Raw genomic sequence first — 23889 nt, 5'->3', positions numbered from 1 at the left:
ACTGTTTGTCAGAAATCACTTCAGGCGAATTCATCTCTTTTCTGACACACTTTAGTAGCTAATTTTTAAGACCTAAATCCATCATTACTACACATTAGTTGTCAAGATAACAACACAGCTGTCCTCTGGAAAAAAGAACCTAAAGTACTTGAACTATCACAAAAATATAGGAGAATTGCCTTTAAATGGCCATGTTCAAAATTTTAACTGAGATAAAAGGAAGTGTAGATCAAAACAACATATCCCATCTCCAGCAGCTGCATTCTGTTGCATCATTAGTAAATTTAATTTTGTTTTGTTTACAGTGAATGAAGAGGTGCAATGATCAGGCAAAATCACTAGTGCAAGTGATTTTCATTCTCTTCAATCATGCCTTCTTCCTGACATAATTGTGCCTAACAATTTGTTGCATTCTGCATCTGGTGTTATCATCATTTAATCTTTACATTTAATGACTGCATCTTAGCTATTCTTTCAAAGATGTGGTCAGCAGCTCTGGAGGGGCAGGAAGTTGAGGAGTCAGTAATGCCAGTGAGAATTTTGAGAGTAATGAGGCAAAAACCAGCATTCACTCTGTTATACAGTGTAAATGCCTGATGTATGACTCTCACAGCATTAGTCATAAAGCTGAAGCCTCTTTACAGTTTCTGGTTTTGCCCAAAGCCTCTATTTATTCCCATCAATTCTTAATTTCAATTTTAACATCTGTTGGAAAAATCTGCCTGCCTATTGTTTCCTCTCCAAACAAAGAGAACATTTTGTTGTGGGCTGTGTTCCTATTGTACTCTGCAGTCAGTTGAGGAACACCTTGCAGGAGCCTTGTTTTATGCCTCTGGTGCTCCTGATGACTTTGAGACATCTCAGAAAGAGTTTCCTGGCTCTTTCAAGGCCTTTCCCCAAAGATATGAGTATCTGAGGAAGGGCCCTTCCCAGTCCCAAGGGGGCATGATCAATAGTTTCTGTTGCAGGTGAGTCTTAGTCAAGCACTCTGTATGAACTTGAATTTCCATTATTATGTAGAGTCCTATGTAAATCAGTGTCTAGATTGAAAGTTCCCTCAGGTGAGAGCATGGCTGTGGTGCAGATATGTCTCAATATGTGTAAAATAATAGAAAGGAAAGGAAAGGAAAAAGTGGAAAAATTAATCCCCCACCTATCTTAGATCAGTTCTCAGCTGCACCCAGTTCTACTGAAGCATTCTCACAGAATGGGTAAGGTTGGAAGGGACCACTGGAGGTCATTAATCCAATCTCCCTGCTCAAAGCAGGTCTTCTAGAATGTTCCTTTGTCTGCTCTTCAGTGGATCTTGAAAACAGAACTGCAGTATCCTCTTCAATGAGCAAAAGGGCTAAAATCTCTTTTACCACCTCCTTGATAGGAGGACACAAGAATTTTGGAAGCAGTAAAGGTAATTGCAAGAGAAGAATGGTCTATTAACATGAAAATCCAAATGCAGTTATTGGGGTTTTTTAAATATAAAGTGGCTGTTAGAACAATCCTAAAGCCACCCAGTATCTTCCTGAAGAAGCCAATATTGAGAAGATTCTGAAAAGAATTGAGAACAGGTTTGAAAAATTCAATTGCTTTTCTGGTAAGAATCAATGCACTTAAGTTTACAATGGTTTAAGTTTATACTGCTACAAAAGAAAATTTTAAAGACCGAAGAGATTCCTGTCAAAAACCACCACTTATCTAACCCAGTCTGTAATAAGCCAACTAATTAACAGCAATCTACAGTTATGTGACACCATTCATCCCCTGCCATAAAAGTCGTTTGCAATGCATTACTGAAATATATGCAGTAAAGAATATTATCTGCATTTTACAGTGCAGAAATGGAGGCTTAGAAAGACTCCAGTGATTGCCATGGCAACAAAGAAGATGTGTGCCAAAATAAGAAAGGTATAAGGAATGTTAGACTGTCGTATGTGGTGGTCTCCTTCTAAATTTCTTTTGTGCATCCTTGTTTCTTTCCCATGGCTGTCACATCTCTGCTGGCTTGGCTCAGCTGCTTATTCCCCACATTTCATAGACATTTTCTGATTTGCAAGCCTTATATTAACTAACAATTTTTTTCGTTGCATGTAATTAAATAATTTGTTGTAGTTTAAGGTTGCCTTGTACTAAGACATGGTTGAGAAGTTTCTATTTTAAGACATTTTAAAGCACAAATAGTTTCTACTCTCAAATGAGATATGTATATGTCCATAAAAGAGAATTAGTACCATCAGCAAATTAGAATGAAGTTTTTTTTTTTTTAATTTTGGATTAGGACGCTGGCTAAAACACTCTACTATTTTTCTTCAAGCTTTTAACTCTGGATCAGATTTTCAATTGGCATGAGCAGACATTGCTCCAGGAAGATCAGTGGCACAATGAAGGTCTGGTTGAGAGTGGCCCAGTGAGTTTGTTATCACATGTACTCCTGCAGATGTGTGGGTTTTTCACAAGCCCACATATGGAAGGCAGGGATATCCTGGCCCTGTTGGCTGCATGCTCTTACCTGGAATAACTGGAGCCACCAGAGCTGCGCTGTGGAGAGCTGAGGCTCCTCTTACCCAGTGGGGTGTGTTAGCACCAGGCTTTGAGCCATCACTGATGCCTTTGTGCCACCTGCATTGGAACTACTGTGATCTGTGATATGTCTGGGGACACCCAGATGAGCCAAATCCCACTTGTGGGGTTTGTTTTACCGTTGTGTTTCTTCAGTTAAAATTACTGAAATACCAAAATACAATTAATTATCTTTTAGTAGTAAGACACTAGTTCCTCTCTGCATTTCCTTAGGTTTCTGTAGCTGCACTTGTGTTAATTTCTGTAAAGCAATGAATGACCTTCTGTGATTTTCAAACTCTATTTGCTATGTCAAGTTTTGAAGTATTCCAGATTTCAAAAGACAGAGTTCTGCATATGAGCACCCCTCACTGTTTTAGTATTTCAAGGGAAACAGCAGGTGAAAAAAATCTTTTTTGGGGCCTAAGATAAGGCTGAGGGTTTTAGAAACATCTCAGTGGTCCATCTCATTCACAGGAGCAGCAGCAGTGAGATTTCATTCAAAAGTGTGAGGGCTGAGAGCAGAGAGTGAGGAAAAACACTTTCCCTTCCTTCTCTCAAACTCAGGAGTGTCATTGTTCCATGTGAAATACTGCCAGTCCTCTGGACTTCACACAGACCTGCTCAGTCTTACACAGGGAAAAAAAAAAGCTTGGGAAAGAGTGCAAAAATGAATAGCTGAGGTAAAAGGAAAGTGTGCTGTGCAGGAGACTGTGAGTTACCAAATGAGGTTCAGGAAAGCACTAATTCATGCTCAATAATAAATTGGATGGATAAACATTGTAGGGAGAAAAATAGCTGAGTTCAGGAAAATAACTGATGGTCTGCACTCTGCATGCACGTGCAAGCTGGAAAGTGGAAGGTCTCCAACAACAAGAGCACTGCTTCTATTTCCAACATGAGGGGAGGGAAACCAACTGCAGAGGAGTTTTTTGACCAAATGGAGCTCAGGATGTCCATGACACTTGCAGCAGCAGTCACTGGCTCTGGAAATCAATGACCAGGGCTGTGTTTCTTTGAAGCAAAACGGCTCTTTACAAGGATTGGGGGAAATTAACCAAACAGTGTGTAAGTCTCATATAATGGAACACAATCTGCACCCAGCTATTTTGCAAACAAAACAAAGAGGGGTAAATGAGTTGTCCTGATCTCAACACTGTGCCAATGTTTCACCTTGGTGAGGAAGAACTGATCTTCCCACTGTAAGCCCTGAGGAGTCCCTGAATTCATTGTACCTATTTAGGGGAAAAATAATCAAAACATCTAAATATGGGAACCTCCATAGCCATAACTTTATGGTTATGTAGTTATCCACAAACACCCCTAAGTCTTTCTCCCCAGGAATAGTCTCAGTCCATTCTCTGCCCAGCCTGTATCTGTGCAGAACCTTGCACTTGGCTTCGTTCAGATGCATGAGGTTGGCCAAGAGGCCCCTTTCAACCTGTGAAAATCCCACTGGATGGCATCCCTTTGCTCCACCTAAGTACTTAATATGTGCTAATATAAAGACACTTTATTTACAAACACACTCTGCTCTGAAAGCCTGACCTTGCCAATAAGATTCTGAGAGGGATTCAGATGTTTAACTGTAATTTTGTAACTAATTGTGATAGATGGCAACTATATGTGTATGGTTAAACACCCATGACCGGTATAATGGTTAAATTCTGACAACATCAACAGAAACCTCTTGGTGACTAAACTGTGAAAAACACCAATAACTTGTTTTTAAAATTTTAAAAGTTAATAGTAATAAAATGGTTATAAAAATAGTAATACAATTAGAGTAATAATAATTTGGACAAATTGAATTCAATATGAGACAATAGAGACAAAGAGTTACGGACGTCCGGGTACCTTTTTCTGGGCAGCACGAGCCCGAAAAAGGACACCTGTTAACAAAGGATTAACCCTAAAAAACAACAGCCTGTTGCATATTCATACACTTCATACATGATGCATAAATTCCATTCAAACACAGGATTCTGTCTGGTCATCATCAACTTCTTCTCTGAATTCTAACAGCGCCTTCGAGGCGGGAAGAAGTTTGTTTCTTCTGATAAGAGGGCAAGAAATTCTTTTTCTCTGAAAGATTTAGGTGTCCTGTGGCTGCTATTTCGCTGCAAGTCCTTTCTTTAAAAAATATATCTTACATAGCATAGTTTCTATTTTAACATTTTCTTATAACTCAAAACTGTGTTTAACACACTACTTAAGAGAATCAATACAGCATTGGTGTTTGTTTGGGAAAGGGGCACGGTGCTGCTGCTGCTGCTGCTGTGGAACAGCATTGGTGTTTGGGAAAGGGGCACGGTGCTGCTGCTGCTGCTGCTGTGGAACAGCATTGGTGTTTGGGGAGCGGGCACGGAGCGGTTCCATCGCCTGTCGGAAATCCAAGGCAGCCCTCTCGTGGCCGCCGCTGTTCCGGAGCTATTGCTTTGGCTTTAATCGCCGCCAGCCCTTACTGTCACAGCTGGGAACAGGCCGAGTGGCCCCGGGAGCAGCGCTGGGGCATGACACAGGCCGGTGTGTCACATCCTGATCAGGTGCTTGCTGTGTACGAACCGGCCAGGGCTGGAAGCAAAGCGGGGCGGCCCGGCGCTCCAGAGAATTCCATTCTGTTATTTGTGGGTGCTGATTGTTGGGTGCTTTTACATTTTTCGCGGTTGGCCGCTCCTCTCCGGGCTCTGTGTATCCGCTCTCGGCAGGGATGGCAGCTTGCCCGGCCGCCAGGCTGAGTGTGGAACGCCCGTTGCCGGCCGGGCCGGGGCGGTTCGTGGGTTCGGCTGTGCCGGACGGGGGAGGTTCCGGAGCGAGCCCCGCCAGCGCGGGACCAGCGGCGGCTGCGAAGGGCCCCGCGCGCCAACGGCCGCCGCTGCCGACAGCCAATCAGAGCGGGGCGCTGCCTGCCGACGGCCAATCAGAGCGGGGCGCTGCCTGCCGACGGCCAATCAGAACGGGGCGCTGCCGGCGCGAGCCAATGAGGGCGCGGCGCTGGCGCCGGCAGTTGCCCGGGCGGTTTGAAGCCGAGCGGACGGAATGGCGGAGCCGCGGCCGCCGGGACCGCAGGGGGACGGCCTGGACTCGCCGGCTGCCGGCGCCGCTCCTGGTCCCGCTCCTGGCCCCGGTCCCGTCCCGCGGGAGCGCCCCGAGCAGGCCGAGGGTACGGGCTGTGTGTGCCTGCGGGCAGGGAGGGCGCGGAGAGCCGGCAGGGCAGGGCAGCCGGCGCTCCGCGCTCGGGCAGTGCCCTAGGGATGCAGCGGCGTGGAGGGGACAGGAGGGGCAGCCGGGTCAGGCCATTCTATCCGGGCTGCTCCGCCGCGGTTCGGATCCCCCGCGGGCCGCGCCCCGGGCAGGGTAACGCCCGCTTGGCCGGACGGCCCTCGCACCGGCCGGACCCGCGGCCGCACCCCGGCTCGGGCCGTGGGCACAGCGCTGGAAACGAGGGCTCTGGAAATCAGCCCTACAAATCAACTCTAAAGTGTGGCGGAGTTTTTTTCCTGTTAATGGTGAAGCTCTGGTGTGTTTCTCAGTGCCTACCACGGCGCTGCAATGGGCGGCTCGGAACGTGTGTGGGTTTGAAACTCTTCCCCAAGGGTAAGTTAAGGAGTGCTGTAGAAGGCAGGTTCAGGATAGAGCTTGGGCTGAGCAGATCTTTGGGAACAGAGGAGTGAGTGAGTGGTGGTGTGACAGTTTGTGGGGTTTGCTTTACTGCCGCTCCTCTTCCCAGACCGGCAAGGGGAAGATGCCGAGAGTGACTGGAGTGCTGACTCCTGGAGTGACTATGGCAGTCGCGGCAACCCGGGGACTACCCTGGGAAGGACTGTGCCAGACGGGAACGTGCTTTTCCCGGATATTTTTCACACCGATCATCTTTTGTTTTATGAGCGATTCAGCGCTTACCAGGATTATATCTTGGGTAAGTAATTTTTTCATACAGAAGTAAGGTAGTGCTAGTTTTCTTGTAGTAACTTTAAACAATTCAGTTTAAATGAAGTCAATTGTATATACTAAGCTGTGAGATGCCTTTAATAATGGGGGCTGGAAAACATATAGAAAACATCCTCCCTGCTTATGCTGTAACCTCAGCTGCTCTAACTGGTGGACCAGGAGGCAGTAATTTTGATATAAGTAAATAAAATGCAAATGATGGAAAGGCAGGACTATTAGTAAGTAGTGGATGCTGTGCCTTGTTTTAGCTGGTCTTCCTAAAATTTTTTTTGTGTATTGTAAATCTGTTTTAGATAAAGCACATGTTATGTGTTTAATACCATTGTATTATCATCTATTTAGTACTATTCTGTTATCGCAACCATAACAGAATGAAGTCCAACTTTAGAGGTGGTAGAGGAACGTTTCAATCATGTTGACTTCCATTTTCCAGTGATCTGGAGGAGTTTCCTTCCATTCCTTGCATAAATGTCGTGTCTTGAATTTCTCGTAGTGGATTGCAGAGCCTCTGAGGCGAAGCGGTTCATAGCTGAGTACCTGGAGAAGGTTCTGGAGCCCTCAGGCTGGCAGGCCATCTGGCGCACCAACGTCTTCAACGTGCTCGTCAGGGTGAGTGTCGCTGCTGCTCAGGCATTTGTCTCCACTTTACATAACTTACCTCCCTAACAGACTTCTCGAAGTCTCTCAATGTCCAGGTCTTGGATGTTCAAACTTGCAGTTCCATCACATGGTTGAGGAGGGAAAACCTTTGTGGCCCCTCAGCTCTTTTCTGCCCAATTAGTGACAAAATGGCTTTCACTGGCCCAGGCTGTCTCTTTGGGTTATTTGTATCCTATGGGCACTTCGAAAAATGACCCTCAAAGGAGTCGCAAAGGGCTGTGAAGTATGGATTTGAGTTTGAGGATATTGCTTTTGGCATTTTTTAAAAACAGCAACAGCAAAAAAATAAAAGGGATTGGGAAAAGCAACTTACTGGCCTTGTTATGAGCATGATGAGGGATTTGAATGAGATTTTGGATATGGAAAATGCTCTCTAGCTGTGGAGTTGTGAGAAGCTTAACTCTGTGTTATCACTTCAGCTGAGGAGATGGCCTTGGCTGTCAGGTGCCATTTGTGTTGGTTGTGTGGGGTCAATGGGACCCAGCATGGCCCTGACTGAGGCACACCACGTTCCCCTCCCTGAGCTGGCTCTGCAGTTCTGAGGGATTTCGGAGCTGTTTGTTCCCACAGGTGGTGAATGTGAATTTCCCAGCCCTGAAGGCAGTTGTGCAGCTCAGTGAGCCGTTCCTGTGCGAGTCCCAGGACAGCAGCTTCACCCTGGAGTGCATGCAGGAGCTCCTGGAGCTGAAGGAACATCAGATCCTGCTGCAGGAGCTGTTTGTTGTTTATGATGAGTCAGGAGAGTTTGACCAGACAGCCCTAGCCATAGAGCATGTCAGGTAGGACAACTGCACCCTGCTGCTACCCAGTGGGTTCTGTCCTGAATTCTTGGGCCATGCTGGCAGCCCCACAAGCCAGGCTTTCCAAAGTCAGTCTGGTGACTGGTGCTCTGAGGAGACTGCTTTCCCTCTCTTTTTCACCCCAGAGTTCTTTGGACTGTATCACCTGTAGACTGATACAGTGTTCTTTCTCTTCATTAACATTTTTCTGGATTTTTCTCTTGTCCCATTTTTCTTTCTGCATTTTGCCTCTTCCCCTAAATTTGCTCTTTATTCTTCAGGTGTCTCTTCACATATTCTGTTTTTTCTGCTTTATCATCTGTCTCTTTTCTACCTCCTTTTCTTTCAAGCACTACATGCTGTTTGAAACCTCTCTACAAATAGGCTGTGGGACTGGACAAAAAAGCTAAAATAGGAGGAATTACCTACATTGTCAGAAAAAAAGCTTAGCTGAAGGGTGATTGGCCAAAACCAAACAGCCAGAAAGCCTCAGAATCTGAAGAGTGTCAGTCTTGCTTTTCAAAACCTGGTTTTAGCTGTTCACTCCCTTTTGAGGAAGTAGAACACAGGTTATTATGAATTTTGAGCTTAGACACACAAAGTAAAACTCTTTATGCAGGTAAGCAGCAAGCACGAAGGATGACTGTGTGTGTACTGAGCAGCCTAAGGGACAGTAATATGAATTTCTAGAGAGAGGTGAATTCTCAGCTTGGTTACAGTGTGTTTCCAGTGCTGTTGACTCTGCTCTCTTGTGTGATTTAACACTTTGCTTCCCAAGGTTCTTCTACCGCTGCATCTGGAGGACCTGGGACGAGGAGGAGGAGGATGAGTTTGATTACTTTGTGAGATGTGTTGAGCCCCGACTGAGACTGTGAGTGCTACACATTGGCTGTTCTTAGGGCAGAACCGCTGGAAGTGTCATGGGAATAGGGACTCACAATTAGGTGTGAAAAGCCCCTGTTGACTTGTAAGCCAAAGCAGGTTTGTTTTAACAGCATTCACTGTCTGCTGGTCAAAATCTTGTATGGAAAGAGATCACAACTGAGGCTGCCACTTGATTTCTGAGCCTTGGTGTTCCATCAGGTGGTGCCCCAAACCCAGCAATAGTCATCCTCACACTCATATGAGTTTAATCCTAATAAAAGCTGGCATGGGGTGCTCCACTTTTACCCCTGGGCATAAAATAAAAACCACAACAGAGCTGAATGTAAACAAAAGTTTGTAAATTGATCATTCTCCAGGAGGAATGTGTGTGAATCCTTCTCAGTTATTCTAATAAAGGCTTAGATATTACCTTCTAAATTGTTACTTTTTTTAATGGCTGTGCTTATGCCTTTTTTTTAGGGTGAGTTTCTGATAGTAGACAATCTCTCAAGGCGGTTGGGCAGCTGTTTAGAAAGTAAAATGTTTGTATCTGTTGAGATTTTTTCTGATTTTGCTGCTTCAAATAAAATGGAGCAGTGTTGATGTAGACTGCAGAGAACCTTGTCTCAAGTAACTGATGCAGAACCCCTCAGGTTCTGTCCAGTCTCACGTTTGGTCTGTGAGGATTGTGAATGTGCCCTGTGCTGACCCCTTGCTCTGAACTGCAGGCACTATGACATCCTGGAGCACCGGGTGCCTTCTGGGCTGGTAGCTGATTACCAGTACTTGTTATCTCAATGTGAAGAGCTCTATGAGAAGTTTTTAAATGTGAGGAACAGCATATCAAGCAATGATTCAGACTCAGAAGCAGAAAACGTTTCCATGGTGGAAGGACTAAAATTGTATGACCAAGTGACGCACATAAAACAGAGGCTAAAACTGATTGAGAATCCTCTGCTGAGGTAACTGGTGGGTTTGTGCAGGGAGGAGGCTCCTAAGGGGAGTCACAGAACTCAGAGGAGGTGGGGACTGAAGGAAGAGCTGTTGGCTCTGTTACTTTTGTTGCAGGTATGTGTTTGGTTACCAAAAATATGGCAGCCTCCAGGCTAAAGGACTGAGATCAACGGGTGCCAAGGTCATTCATGTTGTGCCCTGGAACATGAAAGCAAATCTGCTCCAGCTGTTGACAAGAGACAAACTTTGCCCAGAATCTTGTGGAGCCTTAGAAATACAGGTGCAGTAGCAGGAATTGTCTGTCTGCTAATAGTTTTTCCTCTCAAGAAGCAATGTGGAAGGATAAGTTAATTTACCATGTGCAAGATACTACATTTGCAAGATACTACAGTGGTGGGATTGTTTTGTCAGTTCAAAAAAAACCCACTGTCATTTAAGCAGTAAGTAGGAAAATTGTGTGATTCAAATAATTTCTTTTAATTCATTTGTGCCTGTTGGGTATACAAGCAGCTTCCTGTGTGTAGGAAATGAGATGAACCTCTAATAACTCTACAATGAATCACTGTAAGGCATGACACTTGAATTTAGTTTTGAAATGCCCATGTCTCTTGATGCTGCTGATAATGATCTAGGGTTTGAGGGAGGAAGCATAGTTTTCTTGCTTTGGTACTGTGTAGGAAATACATTTATTTTAGAAGCAGCCATGTTTAGTTTTCGTGAATTCATACAAGACTTGCTACTTCAGCAGTTAAGAAGAGGCTGAATTCCTTGGACCCAAATGAAATGATTTGCTATATTCTGATCATTCATGAATTACAGATTGCCAGAATAGAGGTGTGGGGAACATCCTGGAGTAACTTTTAGGCTATAAATCTGATTTTCTGACTTGGCAACTGAAAAAGTGCTCTTATTATGCTTACCCTGGAATTTGCTGGGAAGCAATAAATGTGTAGTTTTTATTTACTATTTGTCATACTTCAGTATGGAATCCCTCAGTAATGTTTGTTAAGGATATCACCCTACCCTCTTTATCAAAGAACAGGATCATATGGGCACTATTTACTACTGTGGTATTTGAACTCTGTCTGGGGGTGACTCGTACCAGGAGCAAACACAGGAGTATTCAGACTAGCTCTGATCTACTTGCTGAATTGTTTGGTTTTTATTTTCTTTACCTTTTGTCATCTATTTCTTCATGGCAAATCACTTAGGCACAATTGAAGTGTTGGCCTAGAACCAAGGCCATTGTGAGATGATTGGCTTTGGGGTGCTTGTGCTCTTTTATCTGGGTGTGCCCCAGTTTTCTCCTGGGGGAACAGATGTGACACAAACATCAAAGTCATGTGTTAAGGCTGGTTTTGTCTGCAGAGGGCTACAATTCTTGAATTCAAAGTAGAAATTTTGTATTATTAATGTCTTTGAAAGGGTTTCTTTAAAGCAAAAGCAGCAACATTCATTTGAAGCAAGCTCTCCAGGCATAAATGCATCCCTTTTTACACATTCTTTGGGAGCTGATTGTATTTTCTTTGTCTTTTGCAGTTCCACCGTGATCCGCTAGCAGCTGTAAATGCCTGCTATGAAGGAGACAGAGTCATCATCTGTCCTGGCCATTATTTTGTGGATGGCATGTTCTCCATTGCTGATTCAATAGAGCTGGAAGGTAGCAGGTTTGCTAGTCTAAAGGTCCTTAAACAAGTAAATGGAATGTCTTAAACTGGCTCTGTGTAAGGATTTACTCTTTGCAGAGTTTGCCAGGAGCTTTTTTCTTCAAAGTATTCCTGTTTCTGCTGTAGACCCGTGCCTAATGCAGGGTGGAGTGAACTGTTTAATTAGCTGTAGTGCAGATAAACTGCAGATTTTGCTGATTAATAGCAAATTCATAATTTCCTTTTTGCCTGCATAAATGGTGATTATATAGGCAATACAGAGGATTCAACAGAAACCTAAGGCACTTGATGGTTGTAATAGTGGAAACAGAGAAGTAATTCTGAGAGGCTTCTACTAACTTAGGAGTACTTGAGAAATGTCCTTGTTCTTCTCTGAGCGTCAGAATGTGCCTCAGGGCAGCCTGAGCCCCCGTGCTGGTGCAGCCCAGGGAGTGCAGGGGGCAGGGGCCAGGATGTGCAGTGAGGATTTACTGATCCTTGCTGGGAGCTGGGGCAGCCAGCCTGGCTCTGCAGTGGGTGAAGCACATGGGTGGAGGAGGCAACTTTTGATTAACACATTTTTTTCCACAGAAACAGAAACAACAGATGTGATTTTAGGATTTTTCTTGCAAAATATTTGTGTTTTAAATGCTTCTGCTTTGCCTAGGATATGTTGCTGTCTCTCCCTCACCATTCTTGATTTCTCGGTGTATCCCTTTGCTTTAGGCAGGCACACACTGTTGCAGTGCTACAGTCTGTTTATCACTGGAGCTTCTGCAGCTGTTCAGATACTTATTTAGTTGCATTTTTATCTTGTCAAAGCTTCTTAATGAGAAGAAGGCTGAGGGTTTAATTTCCTGCTGTTCTGGACTTTATTTTTCTTGCCCTTCTTGTTTATGAGTCATTTTCTTTCTTACCCATCTCCTGTGTGTGTTTGATTTATGCAGACACACATTGTGATAACCAGTGCACCTGCAGGACAAGGGACATGGATAAAGTGCTTTATTTATCTCAAGAATGACATTGTTCTGAAATTGTGTGTGGTGCTATTTATTGCTTTTCTAGCTTTGAGGAAACTGAAATACAAATGGTGCAGTAGCACACATTAAAGGATGAGCTACTCTATTTTAAGAAGCAAGGCATATAAATATGTATTTTTAGTGCAAACCATGCTCTGAATAAGAAGTACTTGTCAGGTATTTAAACTTCTTATAAGGACTCCTGTTAGATAGGGTATTATACCAGTAGGAGCTGGCAGGAACATGTGAAGTAGGAGCATCAAGACAAACTCTGCTGGCACTAATCTGAGCAGCTGGCTGCTTTGGTGGCTTTTTTGGGATGGAGGGGTGACTCATGAAAGATATGTCATTTTGCTTAGTAGAAGCTTCTATTTTTTCCCAGCTACTGTAAAGTCGGTACTGAGGTTAAAAGTATGAAAATTAGTAAATCGGGCATAAATAAAACCTTACAGGAACTAAATAAGGTTAAAGCAGTAGCAGCTGCAGGAAGTGATGAAGATAACTTCCATGCCAGACAAGAAGGTGCTGCAGAGGCACCTGAGAGCTTCCCTTCTGCTCGTGCCAAGGTTGTGCCATGGCTGGGACTGCAGCATCAGCTGTGCTCAGTGGCAGTGGGTGACAGTGGCCTTTGGCTGCTCTGGAGCAGGGTCAGGCAGGGGCACAGCCCTGCTGGGCAGTGAGCAGCACTGGGCAGCAGGTGGATCTTCATTCTGGAGCTGCTGCTTCAGAGGTGAGGTGTAAAGCAAGCTAAGGGCACTGTTAGAAAACTGCAGGCACTCTGCGGGACAGTCATTCCTAAAACTCCTGCTTTGGTTAATAACATCTTTCTGTAGTGGTGAGAAGTTAAACTTTTGCTGTCCTGTGGTGCTCTCTTTTTACACGCTGGAACTGCCCTGTGCCACCTCCTCTTCAGGGGTGACCATGAATCAGTAGCAGTGGGAACAGATTTCTAGGTAATATCATGTGTTGAAGTATCAATTACTTAACTTTGCATTCAATGGCCTGTCTTTAAAACTTTCTGCCAACTCTTGTTCAAAGCTTTTTATTTTCATTTTGTTTTTAACCTTTCTACTTGCATGTGGCACTGTTTATTTATTTATGTACTTGGTTAGAAGCTGGCATCCTGCTCGGGCACTTCTTATCTGTGTGTGCTTTCAGAAAATGATAGGGCTCGTGCTGCTGTAATGGATGTGGCATTATTGCTTTCCTTATCATGATTCTTGTCAGTGACAAGCAATAAAAGCTTTACATGCTCATAAATTTTCCTGTAAGTGCTTAAATGCTGACAACTGCGGATGGTTTAGTAAATCAATGTTGGCATGTGCTTGTGAAAGCTGCTTTTTAAACTGAATTAATCTGGAAGCCTGTGCAACACAGGAGCACTGAATTTTCCCCCAAATTCCATGTAAATAGGGAAGCTGAATGAAGCATGCTAACAATCTCAAGCCCTTTGCACTTTTTTCCCCTGTGTTGTGGTGTGACTGCTTTTTCCCTCTGTGTTCTTGGGAACCTCTACCTGCTGTAGTGAACTTCTGTCCTTTGAGAGCAGACTGGCCTCAATTCCTGCATCCCTCCTGCTCTGTTGGTAACTTTTGGGAGTGAGAACTTTGGCCTTGGCAAATGTGAGCTCAGTTACCCATTTGTTCAACTTTCTCAGATAACTTTGCATTTTGTTGTGTGCCATTCAAGTAAGGTAACTCTTGAGTTTAGTTTGGAGTCCCTGCACCTTGGCACAGAGGGGATGTAAGGTGTAGCCTGGCCACTTGTTGAAAATCCTATTCGAGGCATTAAAACATCAAGCTTTAAACTTCGGTCATTGATTTAAATGTCTGTTGTGTTCTGAGCACCTCATTGTCACCAGATGTTCTCTGAGCTTGTGTCTCTCACCTCTGCCCTTAGGCTATGGCCTGCCAGATGATGTCGTGATAGAAAAACAAGGGAAGGGAGACAACTTCTTTGACTGTACAGGAGCCAATATAAAGATCTCCAATCTGAAGTTAGTGCAGCATGATGCTGTGGAGGGGATTTTAAGTAAGTGTAAAAGTATCTTGACCTTTTTGTGACTCTTTCATAATTAAAGCTGGGGCCCAGTGTTGTCAAGAGGAGCCCTACAGGTATACATATCAAGTCTTCCCCCATTTTTTTAACTTGCTTATGATGTGGAAATCAAAATACCTTCTGTTTGTACTTGGTGTTGTGGCTCTTATGCTTTATTCTTCTACTGGGATAAGATCATTAACTTGATCATGGTTCTGCTGTTAAGGCAGCCTGAGTGCAGCACAGCCTGTGTCAGGCTGCCTGGAAATGGAAACAATTCTGCTTTGCACAGAGGAGCCCCCATGGCAATGTTCAGCTGTAGCTGACCCCAGCCAGTGCTCCAGTGAGGAGCAGCACATGCTGTAGGAGTGCTGTAGAAATTTGTTTCCAGCACCTTCAAGCTGACACTCAACTGAGTTGTATCCAAGGGGTTTATGGGCTGTGGCCTTGTCTTTGCAGAAGATGCTAATATTTCTCCTCAACAGACATTTGGGTTTAAAACATGTTAAAATGTTTATTAACACTTGTATGATTGTATTTAATATCTTTTGAATCCAAAAGTCTCTTAGGAATGTAATGAAAAGAATTATTGCTGTCATAATTAAAAAAGTCAGCCTGTAAGACAAATCTCCAACCAGTGCTCCCTTGTAGCAGTGTCCCTGCTTAGACCAGAAAAGCAGCATGAGTTCAAACCACACATGAGCAAATCAGTGAATTGAACCTGAAGTGGATAAAACTAAAATATCACACTGCAAAGCTGCTGCAAGGCTGTCTGTCTGTAGGAGGGGTTTGTCTTTGCAGAACTGGTTCATTCAGCAGTAATTGTTTCTGTGTATGTAGATGTCCATCATGGGAAAACAGCACTGGAGAATTGTGTGTTACAGTGTGAAACCACTGGAATAACAGTGAGGACATCAGCTGAGCTACTGATGAGAAACTCAGATCTCTATGGGGCAAAGGTACACACTCATTCTGAACTTTGGCTTATTTCCTAATTTAAAATAAAGGTTTATCTCTGGAAATAGTGCAGTCAGTCACGGGGTGGCCTGTGTTGCTCTGGAGAGAACCTTTACAAATTCATTTTGGACAGCTACATGTTACTGAATCAAGACTGGTCTCAGGGGTCTTGTAGCCTCTTATCAAATCTAGTGAAATGTCTCAGGCTGATTTGTGTGTGATGATAGCAAAGTGATGCAGTAACAGGGGACATCTGTGAAATAATCATTGCTGCATGGCTGGTGCATGTCCTGCAGTGCTTCTGTAGTGATTCTCTGGTCTCTCTGCCCATAGCTAGTTTTCTCATTTCTGTTTCTGCAAGTGAAATGCCCTTTTTGGACACCTTTGATTCTTACAGAGGGATGATGAACACAAAAATGGACTCTGATACTCTTTGGGTATTTTGAAGAATGATGGAGCTTGAGGTATTGAGAGGGATCACTAAAGCACAAGCTCTTCAGCAGGCCTTCATGGTCTGGTGCCCCATGCTGTGGGGCCTCAGCCTTGAGTACTGCTGCTTGAGATGGGGAACAAAGCTGTGAAGCTGGAGGGGTAATACAGATTTGCATTGTGCAAACTGGTAGCTGAACACAAAGATGTGCCATGGAGTGGTCAAGTTCAATGGAAAATGTGCCTAAACTCCTTGTGAGCTGCTATCAGCTGTGTCTTGCAGGGTAAAAATGTGCCTAAACTCCTTGTGAACTGCTACCAACTGTGTCTTGTAGGGTAAAAATGTGCCTAAACTCCTTGTGAGCTGCTACCAGCTGTGTCTTGTAGGGTAAAAATGTGCCTAAACTCCTTGTGAACTGCTACCAACTGTGTCTTGTAGGGTAAAAATGTGCCTAAACTCCTTGTGAACTGCTACCAACTGTGTCTTGCAGGGTGCTGGTGTGGAGATCTATCCAGGAAGTGCGTGCACCCTGCTGCACAATGGGATCCACCACTGCAAGGAGGGAATACTGGTCAAGGTCAGTCCCAGTCACATGGTGCTGGTTTGCCAAAAGCTAATTAATCACTGCTGCAATTAGTGCCAGTAGGTTTGGGTTGGTTCAGACCCTGCTGTGCTATGCTGGAACTCTCATCTGTCACACATGATGCTTGCCTTGCACTTGCCTTGATCCTTGCTGGATGAACCAGTTCTGCAAAGACAAACCCCTCCTACAGACAGACAGCTTTGCAGTATGATATTTTCATTTTTATCCATTCCAGCAATTCCCTGGTTTTACTTCTTATCTGCCAGAAGGAGAAAATGCCTTTCACAATGTCTCCTGTGTAGGCAAATAATCCTGCTCTAGCTAATACAGAGAACTGATTCTACCTAAAACAAGAAGATTTTTATGTCCCTGTTGCTGGACATGATGTGTTACATTTCTCTTTTGTTCTGTAGAACTTCTTGGATGAAGTTTATGAGGCTCCCAGGATAACCATGGTTAACAATATGATCCACAATAACGAAGGATATGGTGTGGTCCTGGTTAGACCAGCAATGCCCTCTGAAATGAAGGATGCTTCAGCACAGGAAACAGAAGGTACTTTTCTTTTCTGAGAAGAAACTCCTGAAATTACTAAGTCTAGGTTTTTGGATTGCATGCTTCATTTACCCAGGTTTTTGGATTGCATACTTGATAACTTTGAAATTTGTGGCTGTCATGAAGTACCAAAGAGTGGGATGAGTTGACAATGTTATGATTGAAGAAAATTAATTCCAGGATTTTTTAATGGTGTGGCTGCTTTGCATGACTGTTGATGACATTCTGTTTCCTGCCTTAGGGTGTACACAGCCTACCCAGGCAGGTGATGAGACAGCCTGTGCAGAGAGCACCAGGCAAGAACAACCTGGATGTGTAACTGATGAGTTGGAGCTTTATAAGCGAGCTGAGACTTCTGAACAAGCTGAAAACAACTCTGAAATTGCAAATGTACTTGGGGCTACTTCTGCAAAGAAGAAACAGATACACAGGAAAAGACTGAGTGAACTGGGATTTACAGAAGCTGATGACAACTTAATGTCACAGGAAATGTTTGTTTCTGTTGATGGCAATCAGTTCAAATGGAATGGGAAGGGAAGTTTTGGTATCTTTTTTTTCTGACTATCATGATTCCTGCTGCCATTGCAGTAGGATTTGTACAGTTATTAGTTAGGTCACATGCCAAGAGTTGTATTATGGTGTTATGCTTTTATTACCCAAGTGTAATCCCTATTAAAGGACTGGGGCTGAAAACTCACTTGGTTCTTCTGTCCATCTTCTCCACACCTTAAATCTCCTGGGTGAGCTGCCTTTGTGATGCACATGTAGTACTGGTTTCCCTTGCATTTCATTTTAAGCCTGGCTGAGCTCTAGACAATGTCTTGTCTCTGTTTTTAAAGTCAGCTTTATCACCAAAGGGTCAGGTTGGAGAGCTCACAGTGTGTCATCTGGTCTTACCTCTCTGCTCCAGCAGGGCCATCCCAGAGCTCATGGCCTAGGATTGTGTCCAGGATTGTTGTGGAATGTCCCCAGTGAGGGAGACCTGCAGCCTGTTCAGTGCTCGGTCACTGCACAGGAAAGCTCTTCCTCATGTCCAGGTGGAACTTCCTGGGCATCAGTTCCTGCCTGTTCCTCTTGTTCTGTTGCTGAGAGCCTGGTCTGTGCTCTGACACCTCCCTTTGGACACTGACAGACAGGGATGGGGTTCCTTCTCAGTCTCTTCTCGAGGCTGAGCAGCCCCAGCTCCCTCAGCCTTTCCTCACCAGAGATGCTCCTGTCCCTTCACCATCTGTGTCACCCTCAGCTGCTCCAGGAGCTCCCTGTCTCTGTGGTACTGGGGAGCCAGAGCTGGGCACAGCACTGAGTGCTCCTCACCAGGGCTGAGTAGAGGGGCAGGGTCACCTCCCTGACCTGCTCAGTGCTCTTCTCAAAGCCCCCCAGGATCCCATTGGCCTTGCCTGCAGGCACACAGTTTGTGATGATGGGGAGTGGGGCTGGGCCCAGCCTCATCCCCAGTGAGCTGCAGCTGTGAGCAGCAGGTGAGCAGCACTGACAGCAACGAGCCATGGAGTGCCCAGGGGCACTGAGCAACACCAAAGGGAGCAGAGGGCACACAGGGGCAGCGCATGGACAGTGAGGGGCACCCAGGGGCAATGGATGGAACAGTGAGGGGCACACAGGGGCAATGCACTAAGAGTGAGGGGCACACAGGGGCAGGGCATGGACAGTGAGGGGCACACAGGTGCAATGGATGAACAGTGAGGGGCACACAGGTGCAGGGCATTAACAGTGAGGGGCACACAGGTGCAGGGCATTAACAGGAAGGGATAAAAGGCTGTCCTAAAGAACAAGAAGGGCAGTTGCTTGCAGCCTTCTGAGGTGGCCTGATGTTACTGTGCATGGGCAGACACCTGAAGCCTTCTGATGAGGTAAGGTGTTCCTCTGTTTGGGGGAATGTTTAAAGCCTTCTGGAATTGTGTGGTGATGCTCTGTATTGTGGTAATCTTAACTCTGACATGTGCTGTGGCACTCGTGGTCACAAGGACCCAGTGCTGGCTGTGGACCAGGACCCCCAGGAGCTCCAGCTGCTTTCTTGTGCCTGTTTGGAGTTGCTCATGCTTGGCTGTGGCTGGCTCCTGCTGTGTGTAGGTGCACCCACACGTTCTGTGCTCTGCAGACTGCACTTGAGTCACTCCCACAGTAGGATGCACTTGTGTAATTGTTGGTAAATCACTGGGTGGTCTTAACCCACCCTAACAAGGCCTTGATTGCTCAGCACAAAATTAAAACCTGGAAGCAGTAGTATAACCAAGTCCCGCTTTACTTGAGAGTCCCCAAACAGTCTTTTAGAGCTTTTCTTCAAAGGCTTGTTTTAAAATTTGCCCTTTTGTTCAACTGCTTTTCTCCAGGTTTGGTGTGCTTATTTAATGGTGTGAGTATTTAATAGTATGAAGCATGCTTTTCACAGGCATTTTTCACATTAGCACGTTCTTGGTCTTCGCAAAGTCGCCTGTGCATCTGTTTATAAGGAATATAAATTCATGGACAAGCAACTGAAGTTTGGGAGAGAAATGCATCAGGTTAAAGCTGGTGTTTGGCTGGCAGAGTACCTTTGAAATGGCTGGTGCTCATACAAGGTGGTGTGGTAAAAAAGCAATATTTGAGATGGGGTCCAGGATTGTGGCACATTCTGGGATTGTGCAGGCTCTGAATAACAAACACACTACAGTTCCATGGACCAGCTGCTGTTTTGAATTACAAAGCAGCCTGGGAGATTGTGCCATCCTTTCCCTGCTTCTGGGTTTTGGTGTTTTGGGGGCAGACAGAACTCCTGATTACTTTTGTCTTTTAAGTATGGAAAGAATCTCTTCCTTTTTTGACTTGTTTGAAATATAGGGCGAAACAGCAGAAACCTGTTGGCCTTAAGATGGGATTGAGGCGACAGGAGCTGTGAAAGCCTTTGTCTTGCATCCCACCAGTTTTCTGGTCTTTGAAGTCATTCCCTTCTGCTCCCTGATTTGGTGGAGACAAACTGTAAACCACAACTGCCTCGAGTGTCCCCTGTTCAGATGTGTCTGTCTTGTGTTCCATTCCTGGGGCAGGTTTCATAGATGATCATATTTTTCTTTCTGGCATTGTATGGTGTAGTAATAGATTGCTTTTCAGTTGTGAAGCTTTGCATTTTCTTTTGGACATGAAAATATAAGCCTGTAATTGCCTCATGGCAGATATATGCTTGATGATTTTAATTAGAATAATTAAATGCAGAGAGAGCAGCTGAATTAGCCAGGTTTAAGTTGCTATTTCAGTGTATCCATTTATGCATGGGCATTTCATTATGGTCAGGGTTATCCTGCCTTTTTGGCCATGTGTAGCAGGCTAACCCTTGCTGTTTGCTGAATAGTGAAGTGATACAATAAATTAATCTCTTGGGCTTTTCAAATTGCAATTTCTTTCAAAGTAGTGAAGAAATTGCCAAAACCCCCACACAGATGAGCATTGGTTTTGTTTTTTCCATTAGGTATATGAGGTACTTGTATTTTTACTCCTAATGAAAAATCAATTTCATCATTTCAATGTAAGGTAATTTTGATAATTTCTACTGTTTGAGGATGATACTCTGCAGTTTTCAATTTAAGCATAATCTGTGTTTATGTTCCTTCCCTGACTGATAGTAATTTCAACAAGCCAATAATTATTTTGGTAGTGTAATTTTAGAATTTTCTTTGATTCTATTGCTATATTAGTGGGAAAACTTGTCTGAGACTTCTCCAATGTTATGGGGAAATTATAGTAAAGGCACAGAGGAAATCCTCACTCTGGTAAATGTATACTGTAGTACATAAAAGGTTATGCTAGGAACCTTGATGAGACTAATTAATATGTATGAGACCCCTCTGTTATGGTGAAATCCACCATTTCTATTCCCAGCCTAATTCCAGGACTAGATAATGTGGAAAGCAGTTTCCAAATCCACCTTGAATTGTGTTTCATATGATCTTTGGGTGCTTAGAATATAATTCCATTATGGGTTGGAGAGCCATTTTAACTTGAGCTGTATCTTACAGGAACATACTGCCTTACTTTTCCTATTGCAGTAATGCTGTTTTTACAAAACTTTGTATAAAACTTAGTTCTGTTTTCCTCTGCTGATTGTTGGTCTTTATCAGAAGCAGCAGTCTGGCCTTACCAGGTCACTTTTTGAAGATGTGATTGCAATAGCATTAACTACTTGATCTGTTTAAGGACATAGGTTTTGGACAACACCAGTAAAATGTTTTAGAAGCCAGATCTGAAGTACAGCGTGAATGATTGTTTTATTTCTAGGACAACCCTACAAATAATGGGGGAAAACTCATGCAGTCATGTAAAGAAGAAAAGATCATGAATAGTCAGTGAGTTTCTAACCCAGGAAGTGTGTCAGAAAGTGAGGAAAAAAGAGCAGTGGAATAAAAGCCTTAGAAACCAGGTATGCCACCAAATGTTCAGAGACATAAAATAGCAGGGGGAACTTTCTTGAAGACAGAATGTTTTAAAGGGAACTTATCTGACTGCATTAAGAGTTTGGTTTAAATTTATACTAAATCCATTCCTGTAATGTCAGATTATGTGGAGAGTTAAAAATAAAGCTTAGCCTGCTATGAATAATTCTGTATTCTAAATTCTGAAATGCTTCAGCCCAAAGTAGGCAGAAATGAACACAGAACAAATGACATGTCTTACCAGTATGCTGTACACGCTTTTACTTTGTGCTGCTCATGCCTTTCTTTTTGGGAGACCTTATTTTCAAATGAGTTAACAAGGGGCTTAAAACTAACACAGACTAGCATCATAACTTCTCTTGCTTCAGTGTTTTTAAATCCAAAAGAAAATAGTGTTTTGGAGTGTATTAATGATATGTACCTGGGAGTAAAGGGGTGAAATGCTGTGCTCTTATTAGATGTGCTGCTTTGCAACATGCAGTGTTTTAAATGTGTTATAAATGCTGAAAAGAGGTTAATGCTGTATTTCAGGTGTAGGGAAATAGCTATAGCTTTGCTATTTTGTGACTTCTTAGACTTTAGCAGGAAGGTCTAGAGCTTTTGAGTATAGTCCATTTAACAACAAATTAGACATTTTTAAAGGGGAAACAAAGTATCCATAGGGGGCTTCATCTTTCAGATTATCTCCCCAGACAAACAGGCGCAGCTGACTGACTGTTAGACATTCTGAGGCCATTCCTAAGGTTTCATTCCAGATTGCAGATGTCCCTCTAATAGGACTTTTATTTTCTCTGAACTCTTTGATTGTATAAAAATATTTGTAATTTTGGAAAATATTTACTCAGTAAGAGAAACAACACCTAGATGTTTTACAAGTGAGTTTAGTGCTTTCTGATATGCTTGACTGACAGCCCTAGGGACAGAATGCCCCATTTGGTGTCCCAGAACAGACACACTATGGAGTAACAATGTGCCAGAACTGTTAAAAATTCAGAGTGAAAATTCAGTCTCTGGCTGTATTCATGGTGGTGCCGTGTATTCCATCTGTTCTGCTAACGCAGGCAGTAAAGCACACATCTCTCCTGTGATACAGTGACTTTATTGAGGCAGAGATCTGTCTGCATGTAAAATATAATTACATAAACAATTCATATAGTCTGGGTCTAAGATTTCTGCCAAGCACTTACTGCAGCTGGTTACTATAGAAACAGGCAAAGGAGGCTGGGTTGAATTTGTTACTTCACTCTGTGTGTGGCTTTCCATTTTCTCGTGTTTTGTTTCAGATGGGAAACGCGCCAATGTAATGTCTGTACACAAACAGAGTACATTTAAAGCTGGTCCCATGGGGAGTACAGCACTTTTCCCTTGTGTAAATCGCTTTTTTATGGGAGTGCTCTGCCCCAGTCCTCAGTTTCCTCAGTCATTTTTGTGTGTAAGACCATATTGTCAGAAGCACTGGAACTGTTTGTGCTCCTTCCCTCCTGAAACACATCTATTAGTTGTTTTTTTTTTTTTTTAAACCTGCACTAAATCAAGGTGAACACACCAGGAAAAGTGGGTGGACATAAAAAGTGCCTGTAAAACGTGACAGTTCCATATGTCATGACACAGTTAGGGCTTTCAAACTGGGGCACAGAGGAGAAAGTCACAGCAGCTTCATTGGCTGAAATAGCCATGGAGGAAGGCAGTGAGTATAGGGTAAGTGTCAGTGGAGAAAAAGGATGAACATGGGGAAATTTCTTCCTTGGGAAATACTCAGCTACTGAAAAAAAAACCAGTTCACAGGAAGGGAAAGAACTTCACAAGTGACTTTGCAAACCTGTTCTGGGCTTTCCACCAAAGCAGAGGTGATTTTGGAGAGGTGAATTGGTCAGTCTGTAGCCTGAGCAGCTCCTATAAAACATGGAGTGCACAATGAGTGCAGGGGAGCTTGGCAGCAGCTGAAAGCAACCACATCCCTGTGGCCCAGGGCTCTGTTTGGAGAGCATTTACTGTAACTGACCCAGCCATACCTTCTTTATTCTATGTGACTCTGCTTCTCACCTGCCTGAAGTGAAAAACCCTGATAGACACTGCCAGAAATGAGAATTCACGTAGATATCTCACCTGCATGCAATTCAATGCAAAGTAGTTCAGATGTGTAATTTAAAGCTACATTTACTGCACATCCAGTCATATGTGATCTGATATGTCAAGGTTCTGTGGAAAGTTTCAATTTCTTTCCATCTCTAACAAGTCCCTCCTGTACGTACAACAGGGAGTGGATGCTGCAGAAACTTTGAGGTCTGTATGGTCTTACCTTAACTTTCTCCTTCAGTTAATCATAGTATTTAATCATAGTACATTAGATTGATTTAAAATTATTATAGCTATCTGGTTAGAAAATATCCATCCTGGAAATACAGAATGTTAACCCAAAGGAGATTATTCTGCAGTATTTGTGCCCCAGCAGATGTTTCTCTTTGATAAGTGCTGCAATC

General features: G+C 43.7%; 1 protein-coding gene across 1 annotated transcript; it reads left to right on the top strand.

Moving 5' to 3' along the window:
- The first annotated feature begins 5592 nt into the window (after nucleotides 1-5592).
- On the top strand, nucleotides 5593-17685 carry SHCBP1 (SHC binding and spindle associated 1). The gene is made up of 13 exons (XM_036390345.1): nucleotides 5593-5716; nucleotides 6284-6472; nucleotides 6998-7113; nucleotides 7735-7943; nucleotides 8722-8814; nucleotides 9536-9769; nucleotides 9876-10041; nucleotides 11301-11421; nucleotides 14326-14457; nucleotides 15304-15422; nucleotides 16341-16427; nucleotides 16847-16988; nucleotides 17230-17685. Exons 1-13 carry the CDS (start codon nucleotides 5593-5595, stop codon nucleotides 17547-17549), a joined length of 2052 nt encoding a protein of 683 aa, XP_036246238.1. The 3' UTR covers nucleotides 17550-17685.
- The last annotated feature ends 6204 nt before the right edge of the window (nucleotides 17686-23889 follow it).

This window comes from Molothrus ater, chromosome 12 (assembly GCF_012460135.2).
Source record: "Molothrus ater isolate BHLD 08-10-18 breed brown headed cowbird chromosome 12, BPBGC_Mater_1.1, whole genome shotgun sequence".
Taxonomy (NCBI): domain Eukaryota; kingdom Metazoa; phylum Chordata; class Aves; order Passeriformes; family Icteridae; genus Molothrus; species Molothrus ater.
The sequence above is the reverse complement of the archived record's forward strand: the minus strand, read 5'-3'. Positions and strand labels throughout refer to the sequence as shown.

What these genes read in the sequence shown, in the direction of transcription:
- SHCBP1 (XM_036390345.1), top strand. Translation starts at nt 5,593, where the DNA reads ATGGCGGAGCCGCGGCCGCCGGGACCGCAGGGGGACGGCCTGGACTCG. An exon ending in TGCTGTGGAGGGGATTTTAA is followed by an intron (nt 14,458 to 15,303) that starts GTAAGTGTAAAA and finishes CTGTGTATGTAG; the next exon opens with ATGTCCATCATGGGAAAACA. An exon ending in CAGATCTCTATGGGGCAAAG is followed by an intron (nt 15,423 to 16,340) that starts GTACACACTCAT and finishes TGTGTCTTGCAG; the next exon opens with GGTGCTGGTGTGGAGATCTA.